At 40.6% G+C, this 22,064-nt stretch overlaps 1 protein-coding gene across 1 annotated transcript; it reads left to right on the forward strand.

Annotated features, from left to right (window-relative positions):
• Positions 1–294: 294 nt before the first annotated feature.
• On the forward strand, positions 295–3,672 carry LOC130927211 (peptidyl-prolyl cis-trans isomerase A-like). The gene is made up of 2 exons (XM_057852867.1): positions 295–302; positions 3,210–3,672. The coding sequence occupies exons 1-2, from the start codon at positions 295–297 to the stop codon at positions 3,670–3,672; spliced, it is 471 nt and encodes a 156-aa protein (XP_057708850.1).
• The last annotated feature ends 18,392 nt before the right edge of the window (positions 3,673–22,064 follow it).

Genomic DNA, 22,064 nt, shown 5'->3' on the forward strand with positions numbered 1-22,064 from the left:
ATAATGCCGGCATTAGAGGAAGCACAAGGAGGCCCTGATAAGTTACAAAGTGCTGCAGGGGTAAACCTCGTAAGAGAGGGCTTGGGAGTTATTTACAGCGTTGAAATCCATGAAAAAAAAAGCCATGTCTGCGGGATGAGATTGGTTTAGCCGTCGACGCCGCTCACACAAAGCAAACACAATGCAACGTGGAGGGTGTTTAGCTGTAAATGACCAGATGACATTAATTCTAATTGACTGATCTCATCCCATGCTTGGGACCTCTGTGTGCATCATTGCACGTTTGTGTGTGTGATGTCCCTGTGTGAGCACAATGTTGCATATAAAGCCCTTGAACCGAAACACTAAGATTGCCTTTTCTTTTAAAAAGACTTCTAAAAGCAATTTAATTTTCATTGAATCCTTGCTTTTAGCTGTGTGGCATTTTCTATTCAAATTCCCTGTTTTGATTGCCTACTTTTCACAATAAGAGCACTCCAAATTTGCAAAGGCATTACAAACGAGGTTAAAGGCAATGCAATCCCCCTAACTCTTATCTACAACGCTCTCCGTACAGTTGTTCCATTTGAAATGCATTTAATTGCAAATAGAAAAGAGTGCAGAGAGAAAGGCAACAATGCGGCAAAGTGAAGCACTTCCCTCGTCCGCTTTTCAGCGAGAGCGTTCAAATCCGAGCGGGCAGACAATGAGGGGAAGGAATCGTGCCCTGAATAGTCTCTCTCTCTGGCCTTTTTCGCTCTCCTCCCGGCCAATCCTCATCCTTGATAGGGGCGGAGTTTAAATGTCCTCGCCGCTGTATCACCTGAAGACTCATAGACAAACTTTGTAGGTCTATCTATGCATGACATACCCATGCGATTGGGCTTCAAACATACTAGTACTTTCACGATAAGGCCTTAGCTGTAACTCCAAGGTGTCAAACTCACAGCATGGGGCCAAATCTGGCCTGCTATATGGGTTTATGGCTAGGTTCGTGCCCCAGGTCTTAAGGCACCAATATAATTTTTTTCATGTTTTTCCGACTTGAGTGAGGCCTTAACTTGACGGTCTGAACAGAAAAAGTCACATAAAAGTGGACTATTTGAAATCCGATCTAGGTCACTTTCTTATGTGGTTAAAATCTGATCAGAGCCACACTTTTCCAGAATGTGGCTGCGATCTGAACTGTCAAGTCCTCCAAATCAGAATTCATGCAGCAATTACGTCAGCAAAGAGCAAAAGAGACAGGGCGCTACTGTAGCGATGGAGCTGTGCTTTAGCGTTAGCCCCTAGCTTGAACGTGGCTTTTTGGGAAGAGGCGGGCTTAACAGCAGTCATATAAAAGTAAACTGGGGGAGGGGGGGGGTCAACCTGAGAATGCTCAGTTTTCTTTCTGTGCTCCAAATGTGCAATATTTCAAGATTGCCTACATGGCTGAGATTTGGGGCAAACTGTATGTGTGTGCGTCATGCATGCACAATTCATGCATGCTATCAATCCATATAAACTTATATATATAAGACTAAATGAGGATTATTTATGTCTGTTATTCGTGTCCTCCTTTTGGAAATCAAAATCTGATCACCCTAGAATGACGTTGAGCCAGCATTTGTTGATGCTCCAGCGCATGCTGGTCAGTTTGCTCAGTGCATCTCAGACTGCAAATTGGTGTGCTTGCGTGGTACTTGAACGGGCTCAATCGATAAAGGCAGTCTAAACGGGCACACCAAAAAAACAGATATAACAAAAAAATCTGAATCGTGCATTAAGAACTGCGGTATGAACCTAGCTTATGTGGCCCGCAAAAGTAAATCATGCAACGCGACATAATTTTTCTTGCTGAAATAATAATAATAAAAATAATGTATTTAATTTATACCGTACTTCCAGTGTTGGACACGTTACTTAAAAAAGTAATTAGTTATAGTTACTCACTACTTCTTCTAAAAAGTAACTGAGTTAGTAACTGAATTACTCTATAGTAAAAGTATCTAGTTACCAGGGAAAGGAACTATTTCCGTTACTTTAAAAAGAAGTTGTTTTGTGTCAAAGAATTTGAAATTTTCTGAACAGTATTCGAGTCAGTTGAATAGAGAAGAACAGACAGGTAGTTGTGTTATAGAACCTTGTAATATTTACCAGCAACAGATTTATCCTACTCTTGAAGTGCAACAAAAATAAACAGATTTTAATTGCTTACCACAGATGTCGACAAAAGCTTTGCCCCAGGGCATAAATTACACTTTACATGCACGTTCTTTCCCTTAATTTCAACCAACTTGAAATAGTGTTTATATCTCCACCTCGTAAAGGACACATTTTCCTCTGAATGCTCTGCCATCATATCCCTCTGCATCTGTTTTGCGTGTGTGTGTGTGTGTGTGTGTGTGTGTGTGTGTGTGTGTGTGTGTTTGCCGCACGCGCTGTTTCGGTTTGTGTGTGAAAACACTGGTGCCATGCGCATGCTCAGTAGCGCTTTGGCTATCAAATCGACAGGGATCCTCATTTGTCAGTGCACCGGCTCTGAAGTAGATGCACTATTAGGCTTGAGCGTTTACGTTCCAGAATGGGGGATCACGTGAGATTTGACAACAACGGAGCCATATTGGAAGCAGGTCTGGCTCGTGGGACATTAAACTTTAACTTGCCAGTTCGATAAAGAGACAAACTCGTTACTAAGATGAAGAACAGATATGTGATCAAACTTGAGGATGTGAACAATATAGACCCTGTTGAAGCCGAAGACAAATGGAGTAAAGATGTCAACAGGCTTCCACAATTACGCGAAATGGACATTCTGCTGTATTTATTGTTTGGTGTATGTTACTAAACTCATCAGGGATTCCGAAATTACAAATCAGTACAAAGCCACGAATAGTTTTGCTGCGGATGGGTGCAGGACTTGCACATTATGACCGTATCAAAGGCAACTCCATCGTTCTTGCAAAGGTAGGCTATGTGTGTTTACTATTTTCTTTGCCATGAACTTGAACGCACCCCAAGTCTTGGATGACAAATAAACAGAGCGGAGTTGACTCGCTACGGTTGGTAGTTTCTTCAATTTGTTCAAAGTAAGTAACGCACCGCTTTTGACCGTCAGTAACAGCAACGGCGTCTCAAAATGCTACAAGGGCAAGTACAAAAGTAAAAATCAAAATCGTATAAAACGGTGAAAAAAAATGTCAAAAGCTCGTCGACATCAACTAACCAAAGGTTTATCTCGGAAAAAGACCCGTCGTTTTCGTTGGCATCACCATTGGAGGCGTAAACGCGGGCAGGATCACCGTGGACCTTCAAGCGGATTCCGTGACAAAGACTGCCAAGAATTTCCGGGCCCCGTACACTGGAGAGAAGGGGTTTTACTTTAACATTTCCACTTTTCACTGCATCATTCCAAAACTCATGCCAAGGCAGCGACTTCACCAATGGACAGGAGGCAGGTCCGTCTACAGCAAGACCTTCAATGACGAGAGCTTCCAGCTCAAGCACAAAGGCATTGGAAAACTTTCCATAGCCAGTGCTGGATCCATCACCAATGGCTCGCAGTTTCTCCTCTGCACTGATAAAACCGACTGGTTTAACGGGAAACACGTAGTGTTTGGCAAAGGTTTGAAGAGGACGGCGGTGCTGAAGAGCATGGTAAAGCAAGGTTCCTCCAGTGGGGAAAACCAAAGCCAAAGTGGTCATTTCTGACTGTGGCGAGCTCAAGTAGACACACCTACCCTGATGCCAGCCCTTTTCAGAGGATGCTTTTCGCTGTCGACTAACATCAATTTGGTCCCCTTCTCCTGTAAACAAAGAAATAGGACTTTGCTTTTGAAATAAATACATTATTATTTAAAAAACATATATATCATCTATGATGCAGCCAGGACCATTAATAGGTGATTACCAAAATTGCGTAAAATTATTGATAATACTCTCTTCTGAGCCTCTCAATTGTAAATATTGTCTTATTTATTTATGCTTAATTAATATTATTTTTATGTCTATATTATATTTTTTAATTAACTAAAAAGCAAAATAATATAAATTGATTTATTACAAATTTAATACTGTTTTTAAAAAATGTATATAATTATTTTTTCAAATGAAAGACATTATTTTTAAGTCTTTTTTTTGACATTACATACTTTTACTTTTGATTCATATTCATTATTTATATTTAGAGTAATTTTTAAAAAGAATATTTTTTAATTAAAAAATGTAAATATTGTATTTTTTTTATGTATTTATTCATTTACATTTTTTAAAATATATTTATTTTAAAAATATATATGGCGGAAAACACAGACAAGGCTGAAAAAGCAGGTTCTGCTCTTTTGTTTCAACCCAGCCATAAAAAGAAGCTAAGTAATTATATTTATTATTGGAAATGTCTATCATTTTTAGCTTAAAATCATTCATTAAAAATTAAAAATGAAAAGAAAACGTTTAAAAAGGTAAATATTTCAAAAAGAACATCTCGACCACTCCTTGATGTCTGCAATTTCTGCATTGCGACCCTTGTTATATTACCGTGTTTCACCCATAAAATCCCCCAAAAGTGTGGGCTTTCCCAGCTGTGTCTTGACACTTGGTGAGAGATGCTGCACGGAGTTTTTGGATCGAAAAAAGGTAAGTATGTGATAATATCTCATTAAAATCATGGCGTCCTTAATTATGCTCTCTCATGTTCTCACCTCCAGTTAGGGTTTTAGGGATTAAAAATGATTTTGTTTTTTTTTAACTTGTCTTTTCAGCTGTTTGACACGAAGAATGGAAGTCTAAGTGTCCGGTTGGTCTGAACAGTTTTAATGTTTCACATTGAGAGTATGACTTACTCCCATTGTGATGATTCACCATATCTCGTTTATTATGACAAAGCAGCTAACAGGAATGGGTTATGAGGGGACACAAAAAAAGAAAGAAAAGAAACAAACAACAAGAAATACATTGAACTGAATTGAATTTTTAAAAATTCTTTAAAAATGTCCTCCAGTTCAAACATTTTCCTACCCCAAATTGAGATTTTAAGCTTTCCAATGATGTATCACACATGCTTATAAGGCAATTTTGAAATTCGGCCAAATTGGGGGTCTCAGAGCGGAACTTCAAGTCACCTGAGTGTTTTCCGCCATATGTATATACAGTATATACAATATATATACATATATATATTGATTTTAAAGTAAATATTCTCTTTTGACTTTAATTTTATAAACGTTACATGTTTTAGGGGCTCGTCCGGTGTACAACCCCAGTCTAGTAAATAAATAATTAAATCCCTTTTCACTGGGAAACTTATGTTTTAAAGTGGCCACTTAAGGCTCAGGCAGTTGGGGACACCGACCCGGTGTTGTGTCCCCGACACCCTTAGATGATTCATAACACCCTGTTCTAAGGGTTGATGGCGGGGGGCGGCGTCAGGGGATCATGGCACACAAAATGCTTGTAGCCTCACGGCTCTTTGTTGGGGCTGAACACTCACAGCGGGTCTACTGGCAGCCTCACGGCATCGACTGGAAGAAGTTGAGGCAAGAAAGTGCACCCTTGAAACTTTCTATTTCCCTCCTCTTAACAAAGATTTATACATATTTATACAAGCCAAACTATACTGATAGGAATGTGGCGCGGTGTGTGTTTGGGGGGTGAAAAATCTGGGAATTGCAGAGGTAAACTATATGTAAATGCCATAAAGTAATAGACTTGTAGTGCAAATCACACCATTTTATCTTTAATTTTGCTTTCGTACCCTCCCCGCCGCCGCTGCCGTCGCCCCCCACACCGCCCCATCCTCTTTCCTCTGGCTTAAAGGTGCATCAGAGATATGCATTTAAGCATATTCAGAACACGGGGCGTGAAATTAAATGTGTGGCAGAGTGAGAAAAATATACAGACGCCCGAGATGCCTTAAAAATAGTCATTTATGCAGATGGAGAGGAATGGGATGACCCTCACTCCAAGCATTTCTCCCCTCACTGTTCTTCCCCAATCTTGCTCTGTATCTTCATTTTTCATTGAACTCGCCAGTTTGCTGCTAAGCAGCCTTGTAGATAAGGCAAAGTGCTAAAAGGAGACGACAGAAGGAGCTCAGTGGGCCCGTTTCTATTGCACTTTCACCCAAGGCAATGGGCAGAATTTAACGGATTCCTTCCAACATATGTTTTTGCCAGATAAGTAAACAGTGTGTGTCGGAAATGAAAAAAAAAGCATTTGCAATTTAATGACATTACAGCTCCCAGCTTAGCCCGCCGCGCTGCGAGGCGAGGAGCAGAGAAAGGGGAGACTGGAAGAATGGAACTGGGTGTCATCAATGTTTTTTTTTCTTCTTTTTCCCCTTGCGAGAAGCAGCGCTGAATTCTTTTTATTCTTTTCACATACAAAAACACTTCCTTTCTCCAGCCCTCCTGCTATTTTGTTCTCCCTTTCTGCCCATAGTTTGAAATGAAATTATCTAATATTTTATTCAGGAAAAAAGTTGCCTGTCCTCCATCGTCCGCTCTTCTCGGCTAAAACACGAGTGCCCCCTCCCTCCGATTCACTAAAACCTCTTTTGTAAGGCTTTATCAATGCAAGCTAAAAGCGGAGCAAGAATCCATTGGGGAGACTTAGTAGGTGAGGGCCAAAGGAAATAACCTGGGAATGTAAATAATCCATCAATCTCTTGTGAAACTCAGTGATTTTATTCCCCCACCACCCCCCACCCCTGCCCGCCGGCTGTCAGTCTACAGCCTTCTTGGCAAAGGCTAATTGTGCAGGAAAGCAGATTAGCGTTGGGATGTACTCCTTGACCATGTGCTAATGTGATGACAAATTTGGGGACCCTGCAAGCAAAAGACGTCGCACGCCAGGGCACTTTTGGCAGGGGCTGTAATCTGCCTTTGGTATTAGCTCAGCAAACCGGCTTGTTTGAGTATGGATCAATCGCTCGCTCATTATTTTTACAAGAAAGCTTTATATTCAAGGCGCTTTGCCGCTGTTGATCTCTCATTAAGCACGCTCGCATGGAAATGCACCGGCAATCCCTGTGTAAGGGATACGGCACCCCGGGGCCCGGGCTTGCACAAGCACGTTAAGGAGAAGAAGGGGCCGGGAAATTTGGGTCAGCCATCGTCGCCAGGAACTTGAATTTCAGGTTTCGCTCAAAGCCACCTGCTCAGCTCTTCTGCATTTAATGTGTTTTTTGTTTGCCGATGTCGTGTTTTGAATGTCAGCCCTGGAGCCGTTCAGCAATTTAGGAGGCACAATGAGCTTTGTCTCAGTATCCCTTCCAAGTGTTCGTGTTACCTCGCTAAAAGCGCCGCGGGCTCCTGCGTTACTCTCTCTACATTCACATGCCGTCTTTTACCACCTCGGCCTACTGGCTGTGCGGCAAAAAAGGTGAGACTAGGTCAGAACCAGGCGATATAATTACACCAATTTATTAGCAGCCAATCGACTCGAGTCACAGGGACTCAGACTCGATTCGATTCGAGTCACAAATTTGATGACACGCAACTGGACTCGGACTTGAAGAAAAATAACATAGACTCGAAGTTGACTGGCTTGAGATAGCAGGGTCCGAGACTCGAGACTCTACTCGACTTGTGAGGTAATGACTCGATACCCGACAAGCTGATTCGAAAAACTGAGATCGTTGATTGGTTCCCACCTGCCAGTGATCGTGTTGGCGTCATATTGATGTTTTCGTCGCTGTCTGAAGGCTGTCGAAACAAACGCATCATGGACCGAGATAAACAAACCGTGCTGCTTTAGAGATTTGCCCTTTTAACAATGGGCACACAGCAAGTACTAAAATGACCGTTTATCTTCTCTGTTACTGCAACCAGCCGCCACACATGACTTCACCATTTTGATTAATCAATGTTAACGATTGTCAGGAAGATTTTTGGGTTCGTTTACTAGGCGGGGATTCCTTAGACAAGCAGAAAAACACGCAGTAATAGGAGGAACGTACGTAGTGGTAATATGTAAACACGATGAGCTGACTGACAATATGGCGGCACCAGTCAGGGGGGCGGAGTTGTGACGTCACGTGATTGGGGTCTATAGGCATATGAGTTGACACTTCCGCGAAGCACCTTTGGGAGATATGCTGCGTTCATGTGTGTCGGGAGATCTGAGTTCCCAAGTTGGAAAATCGTTCTAATGTGTTGTAAAGTCTTAATGTGGAAAAAAAACATGGTTGCTACGACTACTGGAAGTGCCGTTTTTTTTTTTTTTTTTTTTTTTTTGGGGGGGGGGGGGGTATACAGAAAGACCAGAAAGGTGTCAAATGACCCCAATAGCAAGCTGACTACTTGCCTTTTGTCAAACAATAGACCACTCAAACAAGCGATCAAGCATACAACCGCTCTACACACTCCTGTCAAGTCGCTGCCTAGGTGTGAAGGAGGGGTTTCACTCTGGATAGCTGCAATTAGCATCTTGAGTATTTGCAACTCCAGGGCTCCGTTTGCTTTGTTAAACACGGAGGAACACGGAGATTGCCAGTCGCCATGTTTCACTATATGATTGGCATGGCAGTACTGAATGCATATGTGTTGTATCAGGCATGCACCGGAAGGCAAGAGAGAGGGGTGAACTTCTTGGTGGGTCTTGCAACGGAGTTGGCTCACTCTCATTTTGGCACAAAGATGCAGAAGGAAAAATTGCTTCGCCAACAACCTCCAACACCCTGCCCCGGGAAAAGGGTCAGAAGTGTCATATGTCACCAAATAAAAAATGTTTTGTTCTGTTTTTTATGACACCGTCTCTTGTAAATTGCTGACCAAAAGTATTGGCACCCCTGCAATTCTGTCTGATAATGTTCAATATCTCCCAGAAAATGATTGCCATTACAAATGCTTTGGTAGTAATATATTCATTCATTTTGCTTGCAATGGAAAAACACAAAAGAGAATGGGAAGAAAATGAAATCATTATCATTTTAAACAAAACTCCAAAAAGGGCTGGACAAAGTATTGGCACCCTTTGAAAAATCATGTGAAGCTTCTCTATTTTGTGTAATTAACAGTACCTGTTACTTACATGTGGCACATAATAGGTGGTGGCAATAAATAAATCACACTTGCAGCCAGTTATAATGGATTAAAGATGACTCAACCTCTGTCCTGTTTCCATGTGTGTACCACATTGGAGAAAAGAGAAAAGAAAGAACTGTCTGAGGACTTAAGACGCAAAATTGTGAGGAAGCATGGGTAATCTCAAGGCTACCAGTCCATCTCCAAAGACCTGAATGTTCCTGTGTCTACAGTGCGCAGTGTCATCAATTAGTGTAAAGCCCATGGCACTGTGGCTAACCTCCCTGGATGTGGATGGAAAATAAAAATTGACGAGAGATTTCAACGAAAGATTGTGCGGATTGTGGATAAAGAACCTCGACTAAAAACATCCAAACAAGTTCAAGCTGTCCTGCAGTCAGAGGGTACAACAGTGTCAACCCGTACTATCTGTTGGCGTCTGAGTGAAAAGGGACTCTATAGTAGGCTACCCAGGAAGACCCCACTTCTGACCCAGAGACATAAAAAAGCCAGGCTGGAGTTTGCCAGTTTACCAGAGTAAGCCAAAAATGCTTTGGAAGAATGTTCTCTGGTCAGATGAGACAAAAATAGAGCTCTTTGGGAAAAGGCCTTTAAAGATAAGAACACGGTACCCACAATCAAACATGGCTTAGGTTCCCTGATGTTCAGGGTTGCTTTGCTACCTCTGGCACTGGACTGCCTGGCCGTGTGCATGGCATTATGAAGTCTGAAGAACCAACAAATTTTGCAGCATAATGTAGGGCCCAGTGTGAGAAAGCTGGGTGTCCATCAGAGATCATGGGTCTTCCAGCAGGGCAACGACTCAAAACACACCTTAAAAGCACTAGAAAATGGTTTGAAAGAAAGCACTGGAGACTTCTACAGTGGCCAGCAATTAGTCCAGACCTGAATCCCATAGAACACCTGTGGAGAGATCTGAAAATGGCAGTTTGGAGAGGGCACCCTTCAAACAAAGACCTGGAGCTTTTGGCCAAAGAAGAATGGTCTAAAATTCCAGCAGAGCATTGTAAGAAACTCATTGATAGATACCGGAAGTGGTTGTTCGCAGTTATTTTGTCTAAAGGTTGTGCTACCAAGTATTAGGCTGAGGATGCCAATACTTTTGTCCGACCCATTTTTAGAATTTTGTGTAAAATGATGATTTTTTTTTTCATTCTTTTGTGTTTTTTTTTTTATTGCAAACAAAAAAAAATGAAATTACTACCAAAGCATTCGTAATTGCAATCATTTTCTGGGAGAAATCGAGCATTATTAGACAGAATTGCAGGGGTGCCAATACTTTTGGCCAGCAGTAGGCAAAGTGCAGCTTTTGGATGATGTAAAAAGGTTGTCCGCCCGATTGCCTGCCCGAGCGGTCCACTGTCCAACAAAGCCAAGGCACCCCTGCCCTGCAAACACTCAAGATGCTAATTAGAGCAATCCAACCCTGTGGTTTTGCAAGTGTGAATAGGAATGACTAATGAGAACCTCAATGCTTACAAAAGATATGCTGATTAGGGTCAGATGACCCTTCTCTGGTTACAAAAGGGATTTGCATCAACTGATCCGCCCTTGGTAGTTCGAGTGCTAGCCTAGTTTAATACTCCAACAAGTTGAATGACTGTTTGGCGCTTTTTATAGACACCATGTAATACAGAATCGTTGTTTTAATTACTCCAACAACAAATGAATGCAGCATCATTATTTTGGTTTGTGCCAATCAAGCAGTCAACGGTGCAAAATACATCTTCCCACCTGCCTTACAGGTTAGTACCAGAAAAACTGCCCATCCTTGTTGTTTGTATTTACCTCTGTGTTGATGTGTGTTGTGATGTTGCCTATTCCCATTAATTATTAATTAATTTAAATGGTTCAACTTTACTTTTTTTTTTTTTTTTTAACGTATCAGGCCGTTAACTGCAGTAAACTACTCTGGTCGCAAACCGGAGTAGCAGATGAGCTGCCGTCTTTTAGCTAACTGGCTATGAATACAATGACAATTAAATGTGATTTGATTGAGAGGTTGTCACTCAAGAGCTTTGTCTCATTTTGTGTTAATATGATATGTGGTATTTGAACTGTATCAATTCTGATGTTATTTTTTATATTTGTTTATATGACCAAAAAGAATAGAATCAGTCTGTATGAATTACTTGCCTATCTTTGAGATATGGATATTAGGAAAGTAATTTGGTCGCAGCAAGGATAAATCAGTCAGGAGGAAAGCGAAAGGTAAGCTAGGTAACCCACCTAGGAAACATAAATCACTTTTAGGTCACAACGTAACAGTTGAGAAACACTGAGAAAATGCATAACAATTAGAGTGATATATCCCAATTTCTGTGCAGACAAAGTAGAGCAGCATAGTGCAGGAAGAGGTAAAGGAGAGATGGAAGTTGATGACCATGAGCCAAGGTAAATTGACTGTCGATAAGGTATGTCCCAATTTTGGTTTTGTATAGTGATGGCTGAAAAAAAAAAAAAATGTGTATTTTGGTTTCATTATATATAGATAAAGTGTTATTTCTGACTTTTTATGATAGATAAGTGCTGAAATAAAAAAATAAAAATACAATTTTTTTTAAATTAAATGCTTGCTCGCCATTGCCCCGCTGTACCCCAGTATTTCATTAGGTCGAGTGAGGCCCCTGCATTATAGGAACGTTATTTATCCATGGATGTTTTTTTTTTTTTTTTTTTTTTTTGTCTTTCCTTTTTTTAATTTCATAGTATTTGACATATTGCCAGCTATCGACAACAATGGATGTCCAATTTACACTAAGAGCACTCACTGCAAATGCTCATCTTTTAGTGCCACTCACAGCAATAGCCGTCCAATCCATTTTAATGCTGTCAATGGCAGCCAATGAGTGCCCAAAAGAAGAGTTTACATCGTGCTCGTCAAATAACTTCACTTGAAATGACAAGGTGACACGTGATCTTAACCCCACCTGAATGGAATTTGCTGTCAGCATGCATTGAGCGTCAAATTAAGAGGAGGAATATTTTCAACTTGTTTACAAACATCCAACAATTCTAACATCTGTATGCGTGACAAGAGATCACGGCGCATGAGCTGTGCGAAATGGAGCCCTCTGCCATATTTGGCCTTACTGCGCACCGCCATGGTGAATGATGCAACAGGAAAATGAGCCTGACAGCACCAGATGTCGGCTGTGTAGCTTTTTTAGCGCCCTACATACATAAATCTCTTTTTGCTGTGTGTTAGCTAGATATATTTTTACACCTCTCCACCTTGTTATTGACGTCTGTTTGCTTTTCGACGTTCAAGTCCATTTGTGTCTCTTGTGAGAGCCTGTATGGCTTCCATCTTTTTGAAAGGTTGTGGAAAATTAGACTCAATTTATTCAGATCCACTTGCTCCATTTTACCCCCCATAAAGATGCCCTAGTTAACCTGCTAAAAATGTCAGAGCTTTCGACATGTTTTGTAGATGATAGCAGTCCTCAAAAGTTTTATCCTTTGTTTGTGACACTCTGCCAGAGGTGGGTAGTAATTCGTTACATTTACTTGAGTAACTTTTTGAGAAAAATGTAGTTGAAAGAGTAGTTTTACTAAGCCATACTTTTTACTTTAACTTGAGTAGATTTGTGAAGAAAAAACACTACTCTACTCTTACTCCGCTACTTTGGGCTACACTACTCATAACATTTTTCCTCTTTATTCTACATATTAGATTTTACTTTTTTTTTGCCAGAGACGGCAACAGTGGCTCAACCAGTTTCACCAATGAAACGTCGTAACAATAATCAAATGACTCCATTATACCAATCAGATTCAAGCTTGTTGTTCTATGAGCATGCCAGCCTGTTCAATCATATGGCGTTTTGAAAGCACTTTAAAAAAATAAAGTATTTGACATAGAGTGCCGCTGTCAACATGACTCGAAAGCCCGGATTTCGAACTTTCTCCCAGTTTTTTATTTGGCCCCGACTGACCATGAAAAACCAGAGTTATGATCCTTTTTGTTTCATAATTTGAAATACTGTATGTTTTCTCCACTAGAGGGCTCTCATGCTCTTTGGATGAATAATGCTTAATTTCTGTAGATTTTTTACTTTCTCTCGCCGTAATTCAGTGTTTTTTTTTTATTATTATTTCTTTGTTTTAGCGTGGTTATGTAATATGTTACCGCATAGACTTCATAATATATTGACATGAAACGGAGCGCAGGGCCGATCCGTAGGGGGCCTGTTTTCACAAACTTTAAATTCAAATACTTTCAAAACCAAAGCTGCTACCGACCGAAAACCAAAACAGGCACCTACCTTAGCCATATAGGTCCTTCTAAAGAAATTAGCATATTGTGATAAAGTTCATTATTTTCTGTAATGTACTGATAAACATTAGACTTTCATATATTTTAGATTCACTACACACAACTGAAGTAGTTCAAGCCTTTTATTGTTTTAATATTGATGATGTTGGCAAAAAAAAAGTCAAGAAAAACCAAAAATCCCTATCTTAAGAAATGAGCATATCATGAAAAGGTACTCTAAAGAAGCACCTAACCTAATCATCTGAATCAACGAATTAACTCAAAACCCCTGCGAAAGATTCCTAAGGCTTTTAAAAACTCTTAGCCTGGGTCATTACTCAAAACCACAATCATGGGCAAGACAGCCGACCCGACTGCTGTCCAGAAGGCCATCATTGACATCCTCAAGCAAGAGGCTAGGACACAGAAAAAATTTTCTGAGCGAATAGGCTGTTCCCAGAGTGCTGTATCAAGGCACCTCAGTGGGAAGTCTGTGGGAAGGAAAAAGTGTGGCAGGAAACGCTGCACAACCAGAAGAGGTGACTGCACCCTGAGAAAGATTGTGGAGAAAAGCCGATTCCAGACCTTGGGGAACCTGCAGAAACAATGGACTGAGTCTGGAGTAGAGACATCCACAGCCACCGTGCACAGGCGTGTGCTGGAAATGGGCTACAGGTGCCGCATTCTCCAGGTCAAGCCACTTTTGAACCTGAAACAGAGGCAGAAGTGCCTTACCTGGGCTACAGAGAAGCAGCACTGGACTGTTGCTCAGTGGTCCAAAGTATTTTTTTCAGATGAAAGCAAATTTTGCATCTCATTCGGAAATCAAGGTGCCAGAGTTTGGAGGAAGACTGGGGAGAAGGAAATGCCAAAATGCCTGAAGTCCAGTGTCAAGTACCCACAGTCAGTGATGGTCTGGGGTGGCGTGTCAGTTGCTGGTGTCTACTGTGTTTTATCAAGGGCAGGGTCAATACAGCTAGCTATCAGGAGATTTTGGAGCACTTCATGCTTCCATCTGCTGAAAAGCTTTATGGAGATGAAGTTTCAATTTTTCAGCACGACCTGGCATCTGCTCACAGTGCCAAAACCACTGGTAAATGGTTTACTGACCATGGCATTACCGTGCTCAATTGGCCTGCCAACTCTCCTGACCTGAACCCCATAGAGAATCTGTTGGATATTGTGAAGAGGAAGTTGAGAGACACCAGACCCAACACTGTGGATGAGCTTAAAGCTGCTATCGAAGCATCCTGGGCCTCCATAACGCCTCAGCAGTGCCACAGGCTGATTGCCTCCATGCCACACCGCATTGAAGCAGTCATTCCTGCAAAAGGATTCCTGACCAAGTAATGAGTACATAGCTGATATCATTAATTGAAGGTTGACTTTTTTTGTATTAAAAAACACATTTTTTGTATTGGTCGGATGAAATATGCAAATTTTTTGCGATTTTTGTTTTTCTTGACTTTTTTTGCCAAAATAAATAAAAGTTTTCAACAGCTAATAAATCACCCAATTTTCACATGGGAAACTTAATACTTGAGAAAAAATATGCAGAATCAATTATAAATAATTTATAAATAGATTATGAATCAATTCTATATGTAGTCACACCATATTCTTGAATAGAATAGCCCTTTATTGTTATTATTATACAGCTGTACAATTAAAATGTGGCGCATCTCCCTTTACAGTGCAGGATAAGATAAGTTAAAATCTTAAAGGTGACTTGCTAGTATAAAGTATTAAATCTGAATAAACATAAATATAAAATGTGTATGAAATAGTCCTATAGTTCAGGTAGTGCAAATAATCGATGCGGTGTTACCAGGATGTGAGCCTCCTCTTTCAATAATCACATAGCCTTTTCCTATGCCTTGAGTTTTCTGGTCAGCTTTCTCGACTTGTACAAGTCCCTGTTGCTCGCCATCTCCTTTCTGCCCTCCTCGGCTCTGCTCCTTTTTCTGCCAGCCGGCCACTCCAAGGCCTTGTTCTTCCTCGCTTCTGAAGTCATATGCTTGGAGAAGTTCTCACCAAAACAGTTGAAGACGGACCGCCAGGAAGTCCAGCAGGTTCTCTTGTGCTTCCTGCACATTAGCGAGTTCCACACCGACATACCGAAGGATGCCATGTGGCCGCTTAAGGACCACCCGGCCCGTCTCCACTTCTCCCTTGTCCTCGGGAACTTGTCCAGGATGTCGGCCCTGTGTGTCCCTGCGTTCCTCGCCCGTGGTCATGGTGAGGAGCCTCAGCCCGGCGACCGTGTTGGGGTTGATGACCGCCAAGACAAGGCTGATGCTCTGCTTCTCGATCAAAGAGCGCACCAGCTCCTTCTGGGTCAACTTGTAGCCGGCCTTGACAGACTTGTAGTTCTCCCTCCTGGCAAGTACATTCTGGCTTGAGAATCGGGCCATCCTCATCCTCTCAGGCTCCTAAAAAACATGTTTGTTTTCGAAAGATAGGGGTTTTGAGTCATCTTTTTTATAAAGTGAATAATGCTGACCACTTACCTCAGCCCTAGGACACCTGGGATGCACCATACAGCCGTTGTTATGGAAGCTGCTGTAGATGTTCTTCCAAAGGTGCATGGGGTTAAAGTAGACGAAGATCTGCTAGTTGCCGTCGGTGTAGGGGTTGGTGTAGGACCGGCTTATGCCCTTAAGGACCAGAATTTGTGGCGACTGATCAAGGTTCCCAAGGTTCCCTGCTTCTGGACGGCTGCCTTGTGGGACAGGTCTTTCAGCCCACAACCCAACACTTCTTCTCCATGGTGTTTCACTGAAAGTTATTAGATTGAAATGTTACATTAAAAAAAACACGAAACAGTAACACAACAACAAAATAATTCTTTATAGATACGGACGTAAAACAGTCTTGATTCCTGGTCAAAAAGCAAAAAAAAAAAAAAAAAAAAAAAACATGCTTGTAGCATTTATTTTACGTAAATATGTCGAAGTTAGTGAATGTAGGTAGCGGCCGCTTGACGTAAACAGAGCTTTTCAGCTTGAAAATTCTTATGAATAAATGTTTAAATCCCCGAATTTTTCATAGATATGGACATAAAACAGTCTAGATTTTTGGTTAAAGGCAAAAAAAAAATGTGCAGTTAGCATTTATTTTACATAAATATGGCGAACTTTGAAGCCAATGCTGTAGCAGCTAATTTCTCCCGTTGTTTTTTTCACAACGTTTAGAAATGCATGCACTATACTAAAAATTGAATAATTACCTTGAATCCTCGAAGAAATCACTCCCGAGACAATCATTCCTGTTTGTATGCGGTACAGCTTTCGTACTTTTTCACAAATCCGGCTGAAATCCGGCTTGGGCTCGCTAGGTGTGCTGTCTGCGGCTGACTTTGACTATATGAGGCGGACTTTGGACCAGCCCCCTACGGGAAGGGGGGAGAATGATGAAGTGTCAGGTCAATAGATTTTGAAATTTATGGTTACAGTACATTATATAAATAACAGTTCATATAAACAACTTTGTGCTGAGAAAAAAAAATATCTTCGTGAAAAAAAAATCATACATCTTAAGCAGTTACGCATAATATTACTTCTAATTTGAGTAGTCTTTTCACCAAATACTTTTTTTAATGTACTTGAGTACATTTCTGGATGACTATTTTTACTTTTACTTGAGTAATATTATTTAGAAGTAACGCTACTCTTACTTGAGTAAAATTGTTTGGCTACTCTACCCACCTCTGCACTCTGCTTGTACAAAGCAGACGCTAAATAAATACTGTCTTCCACGTGGTCATGCAAATTTGACAATCTTGCCGGAAAGGACCTTAATTTAACCCCAATTTGTCAGACAACATGGAGGCAACAGAAAAATACATAAAATATCTTGGTACCTCTTTTGTGATGTCTGCTCGGACCATTCATAATAGATTGGTTCTGAGGACACCCCACATTAGTTCCCAATCAAGGTAAGAAGCCATGCCAGCTGAATTGGAGAACTAATGGTGCATTTCATGAGGCATGTTCTCAGATAATGCAAAATGGCTTTCAAATTCGATAAAATTCCACCTTGAATGATTGTTTTGCTGATTATAGAGCTCTCTGTTATGGAGCAAAGCCAGCTCAGTTTAGTAGCATTATTTAGACAAACCTACAATATTCAAAGAAATCTATTCTATGATGATGGTCTTTGGTATGGTTCTTCGCTCAATTCTTCTACTTGTCAGATATCACAAACAGATGGAATGAAATGCATTTAGTGTGTGGCAGAGAGGTGTGCGTGGGTTTGTGTGTGTTTTTAGGTCTCTCATAAAAAGCCAAATAAATTACAAAACCAGTATAGTCTATTCTTTGATGCTGGCTGAAAGGAAGTCTAACGAGAGGCGTTGAGGGCTTATGAGATACTACAAGTCATAGGCATGTAAAGCTACATCGATACCAATCGATACGTCAGTTAAGCAATGATCCAGTCAAACATATCGAAATGCATACATTCATCAATCTAGTCGTCCTTTAGATTTTGTTAAAATGCATGGCTTTCATTACAATAACTGAAATGCTTTAGCAACAAAATTGTCAAAGATGTCAAAATTGCTTTGTATTTTTCATAGCTTTAGGTGAAATGTTACAGATTGTGTTAAATATAAGTAATTTTCGGACTATAAAGTGCACCTCACTATAAGCCGCATACACTTAATTTGACAAGAAAACCAGTTCTTCATATATTTGCCACGCTGGACTGTAAACTACAGTTTTTCACATTGCATTGTAAAATATTTACACATAAAGGCATGCAGTTGCAGGTCATTAGACTGAAAAATCCAAAAATCAGATGCACTGGACTACAAGCTAATGGCTTCAAAGTGTCTGTTTTGGTGTGTGTGTGTGTGTGTGTGTGTGTGTGTGTGTTGAGGAACAGATTTAAGTCAGAAAATTACAGTTACGAAATTATTGAATTCTGATAGACTTTGTAATATCAGCAAATATCGTTTCGTTGTACAATCAGTATTTTATCGCCACAAATTTGTGATTTACAACCTTCATATGTAAAACTATGGCAGTTTGTTGTCCCAGATGTGTAAGACATCTAATTGCTGCAATCCATTTCACTCAATGTTTAATAATCTGTTTTTTCATACAGTAACCTGGCACCCCACATTGATTGTTCCATTTATCTGCTATCAGCATATTCCATATACCAATCTGGGAAAGATCCAATCGAGACTTGTTTCACGAACCTCCAGGAGCATTCAAAAAATTATACGGCACCTTTTTTGACGATTGCTGTTCTAGTCACACTTGCGAAAACATCACTTCTCCTCAAAAAAGCTTTCAGTGATGTTCTTCGCTCCTCTTTTAAACAGGAAATTAAGTGTATTTCAGACAAAACCTGGGAAATTGGCCTATCTAGCTACAGTATGATGGATTGGTTCGCAGAAGAGCAAAAACTTTGCTTCATGTAAAAAAAAAAAAAAGACCACAGGCACTACGGTAAGGAAGCTTGGTGTGTGTCGAGAGTTGCACCATACAGTGGTACCTCGACATACGAGCGCTTCGACACGCGATCTTTTCGACACCCGATGTAAAATTTGATTCGCCATTTGTTCCTACACCTGACGACATGCTCGAAATACAACGATTTATGTCCGCGCCGCAGTTTCTTGTTCTCCTGCAAGACGGACGCATGGCGGATTTTCTTGAGAGAGAAATCAACATGGGTTCCAAGAATGTTAGTGCGGGTAGTGAAAAAAGGAAATAGATGAGGCTTGCCATTGAAATGAAGATGGAAATTGTAGTTGACCAACATACACATGGACACTGGTGTTTCAACATAGGTGAAAATTTAATCTGATAAAAGACACAAAAGAAACAGTTTAACAAAATATCTTGGGCCCAACATAAAAGAGGCCAACATAACAAAAGGCTTCAACTCAACTGACCTCCAGATACATCTCTGTGGCTGTTTAAATCAGGGCGGACTCTACGAACGACCACCTGAAGAAGGTATGACAAATTAACCAAACATTGTCAACTTAAAACTAATGTTGCACCGATACCGATACCAGTATCGGCAGGGGGCGCCGATCCGGCCCGAATTGGTGGTATCGGTATCGACGAGTACCAACTTTTAGGGCGCGGATACCATCTACTGGCATCATTTGAACGCAAATTTACTGTCATCCCCACATGAGCTAACTTCTCAAATCATTACTCCTGTATGCCTTTGTCTCACACTCATTACCACACGTCATTTACACCTTCGTCTTCAATATTACGGATGTACACTTCAACGCATGTCCGCGATGTTACGCTGCTCATTTAACATGGTATTCACAAACGATTAGCACGCGTAAGCTAATGATTGCTGTTGTTGCCTCGATGGGATCAGAAAGGTTAAGACCGTGGGAGACTCAGCAAACTCATGGTTTCATGATGAACAATGAGTGGCAAATTAAGAGCGCCGTACTTCAAACTCGTCCCGTTTATGAAAGTCGATTGTAATATGCTGGTGTTGTGCAGTAATGAGCAGAAGTGACTTCTGTGGCCAGAAAACACTCAAGCAGCGCAGCGCGCACACTAGATATCATCAAATAGCAATCTAGATGTCCGATGTTAGATCCCATGCCAACTCTCGCGCACACACACTAGATATCATCAAATAGCAACCTAGATGTACTACATTAGATCCCATGCTATTAGCTGCGTGAGCCCAGAGTGACGCGTAGTCCATAGACTACATTGATTAAATAGAAACCGCCATGACTGAATGGAAGTTAAGCAGGCCAAATCAACCCATACCAGTGACTATAGATAATGCTGCAAATACTGTTAATTCAGTACATGTTACAGATGGACTCGGACCACAAATAGGATGTTTAAATATAGCTGCTAAGAGAGCTGCAGCAATCAACAGTGTGACCCACTTTACAAACAGTAAAAATTGTTCTCAGCACTTATATACAAAATTTTTCTTCAGATCAGTAAGAAGTAAGCACATAAATATTATGCACTAAAATGCTTGTTTATATGATGGCACTGTTATTTTTGCTTGTTAGCAAAAAATAAATAAATAATAATAATAATAACAGTTGTATTTTCTGTTTCAGAGCATTAAATGTATTGAATTGTATCGAAAATCGTACCGAACCGTGACTTAACTGTATCATTGCATCCGTTATACGCACACACACACACACGCATATATATATATATATATATATGTTTTGTTTTTTGTTTTTTTGCAAACAGAGTGGTATCGGAATGGTATCGGTATCGGCCGATACTGCACAGCCAGGTATCTGTATCGGTATCGAGCCCAAAAAATGGTATTGGTGCAACACTACTTAAAACGGCAACAGATGGAAAATATACATGTTTTCAAACAATATTTAACTAATGTCCATTTAAATAAACAGTGAAAACTTTGCTCCAAACAGTCATAATTAAATCAACTTAAATATCCCCCCTTCAGAATGGTAGGTGCCAGATCTTACACAGCTGTGGTCATTACCTCAAATTGGCAAATACAATCCAGTAAGCAATCAGACAAATATTAACTAAAGTGTGCACTCATTAGAAAATACATGTCCAAAAAAATATCACATGAATAGTTAACTAAATCTTGAAACGCTAAATTGTGGTGGTAGTGGTAGCCACCACAGAAATGATGGGAAAATATGAGCAAGGTGTGCGTGTCCGTGAACTGGCTCGACGATACGGCCGTAGAATGTCTACGATCTCGACAGTTCTCCTTCAACCGCCGTTCGCCAATCTTTATAAGTAAAGGTGACAATTATTATTATTGTAACATCGCCCAAAAAAATCGCCAGCTTCACCAGGTTTTTAATCATTTGTTTCAGATTTTATGCAACACAACATGCCTACTGTCCGCCGCAGCTGAACATGAAATGTGAAAGTAAAAAGTGCTCTCTCTTTCACGTCAGCCACACGGTGCGTTCAGGTACACCACGCAAAACACATCCACCACATTAGAACTCGATTCGTTACATTATTACAGGTGTTATTACTACTATTATATAATTATTCAGATTTTTATCCATATTGTATTTGTTTTGCTCTGTGTAATTGCTATTTGCAATAGTACCAGCAGTACTTATTAAGGATTTAGAGTAGGCTTTCGAGTTGTGTAACGAATTAATGGAATTATAATGTATTCTTATAGGAAAATCCTGCTCGACATACGAGCATTTATATTATTATATTATTATTCATAAACAAGGTCCTGGAACGAATTAACTTTGTATGTAGAGGTACCACTGTATAAGAAAATAGGAAATGGTTCTATTTCTGTCGCTGTTGCCTGGCACTACAAAAAATCAGCAACAGATTTATTGATCAACAAATCACCTGCGAGGACACTGGCCCGTTTCTGGGACATACTGTAGATATGAAGCAGCTGTATGGGAAGTTGACGGCACTCAGAAAAGATCAGAAATTTTAAAATGCCCTCAAAATTCATTGACAATTAGACAATTATTCGTTGTCGCTCGCAGCTGCAGACGCATCGTGCCCTGTGTGTTGGATTTCAGCTCAACGGCGGTGACTATTGCATTTCACGATCGCTCATCGCCTCCAATGTGTCGAGCCCTTAATGACGGGACCTGAAGAGCACAGATTTAGTACAGGGTAGTGTTTTATTTAAACATGGCGGCTCCCCAATATGCGCAAGTATGGAAGGAGCGTAGGTAAGGATTTCAGCGAATCACCAAACACCTGCGTAATCCAGTTCCTTCATCCCCACTGAAAGTCCCTCCTCAGAGTAGGAACTAAAATGGTTCTCAGAACTCCTGGTTCCTGTTCCTGGTCCCTAGT

Source organism: Corythoichthys intestinalis, chromosome 12 (assembly GCF_030265065.1).
Source record: "Corythoichthys intestinalis isolate RoL2023-P3 chromosome 12, ASM3026506v1, whole genome shotgun sequence".
Taxonomy (NCBI): Eukaryota; Metazoa; Chordata; class Actinopteri; order Syngnathiformes; family Syngnathidae; genus Corythoichthys; species Corythoichthys intestinalis.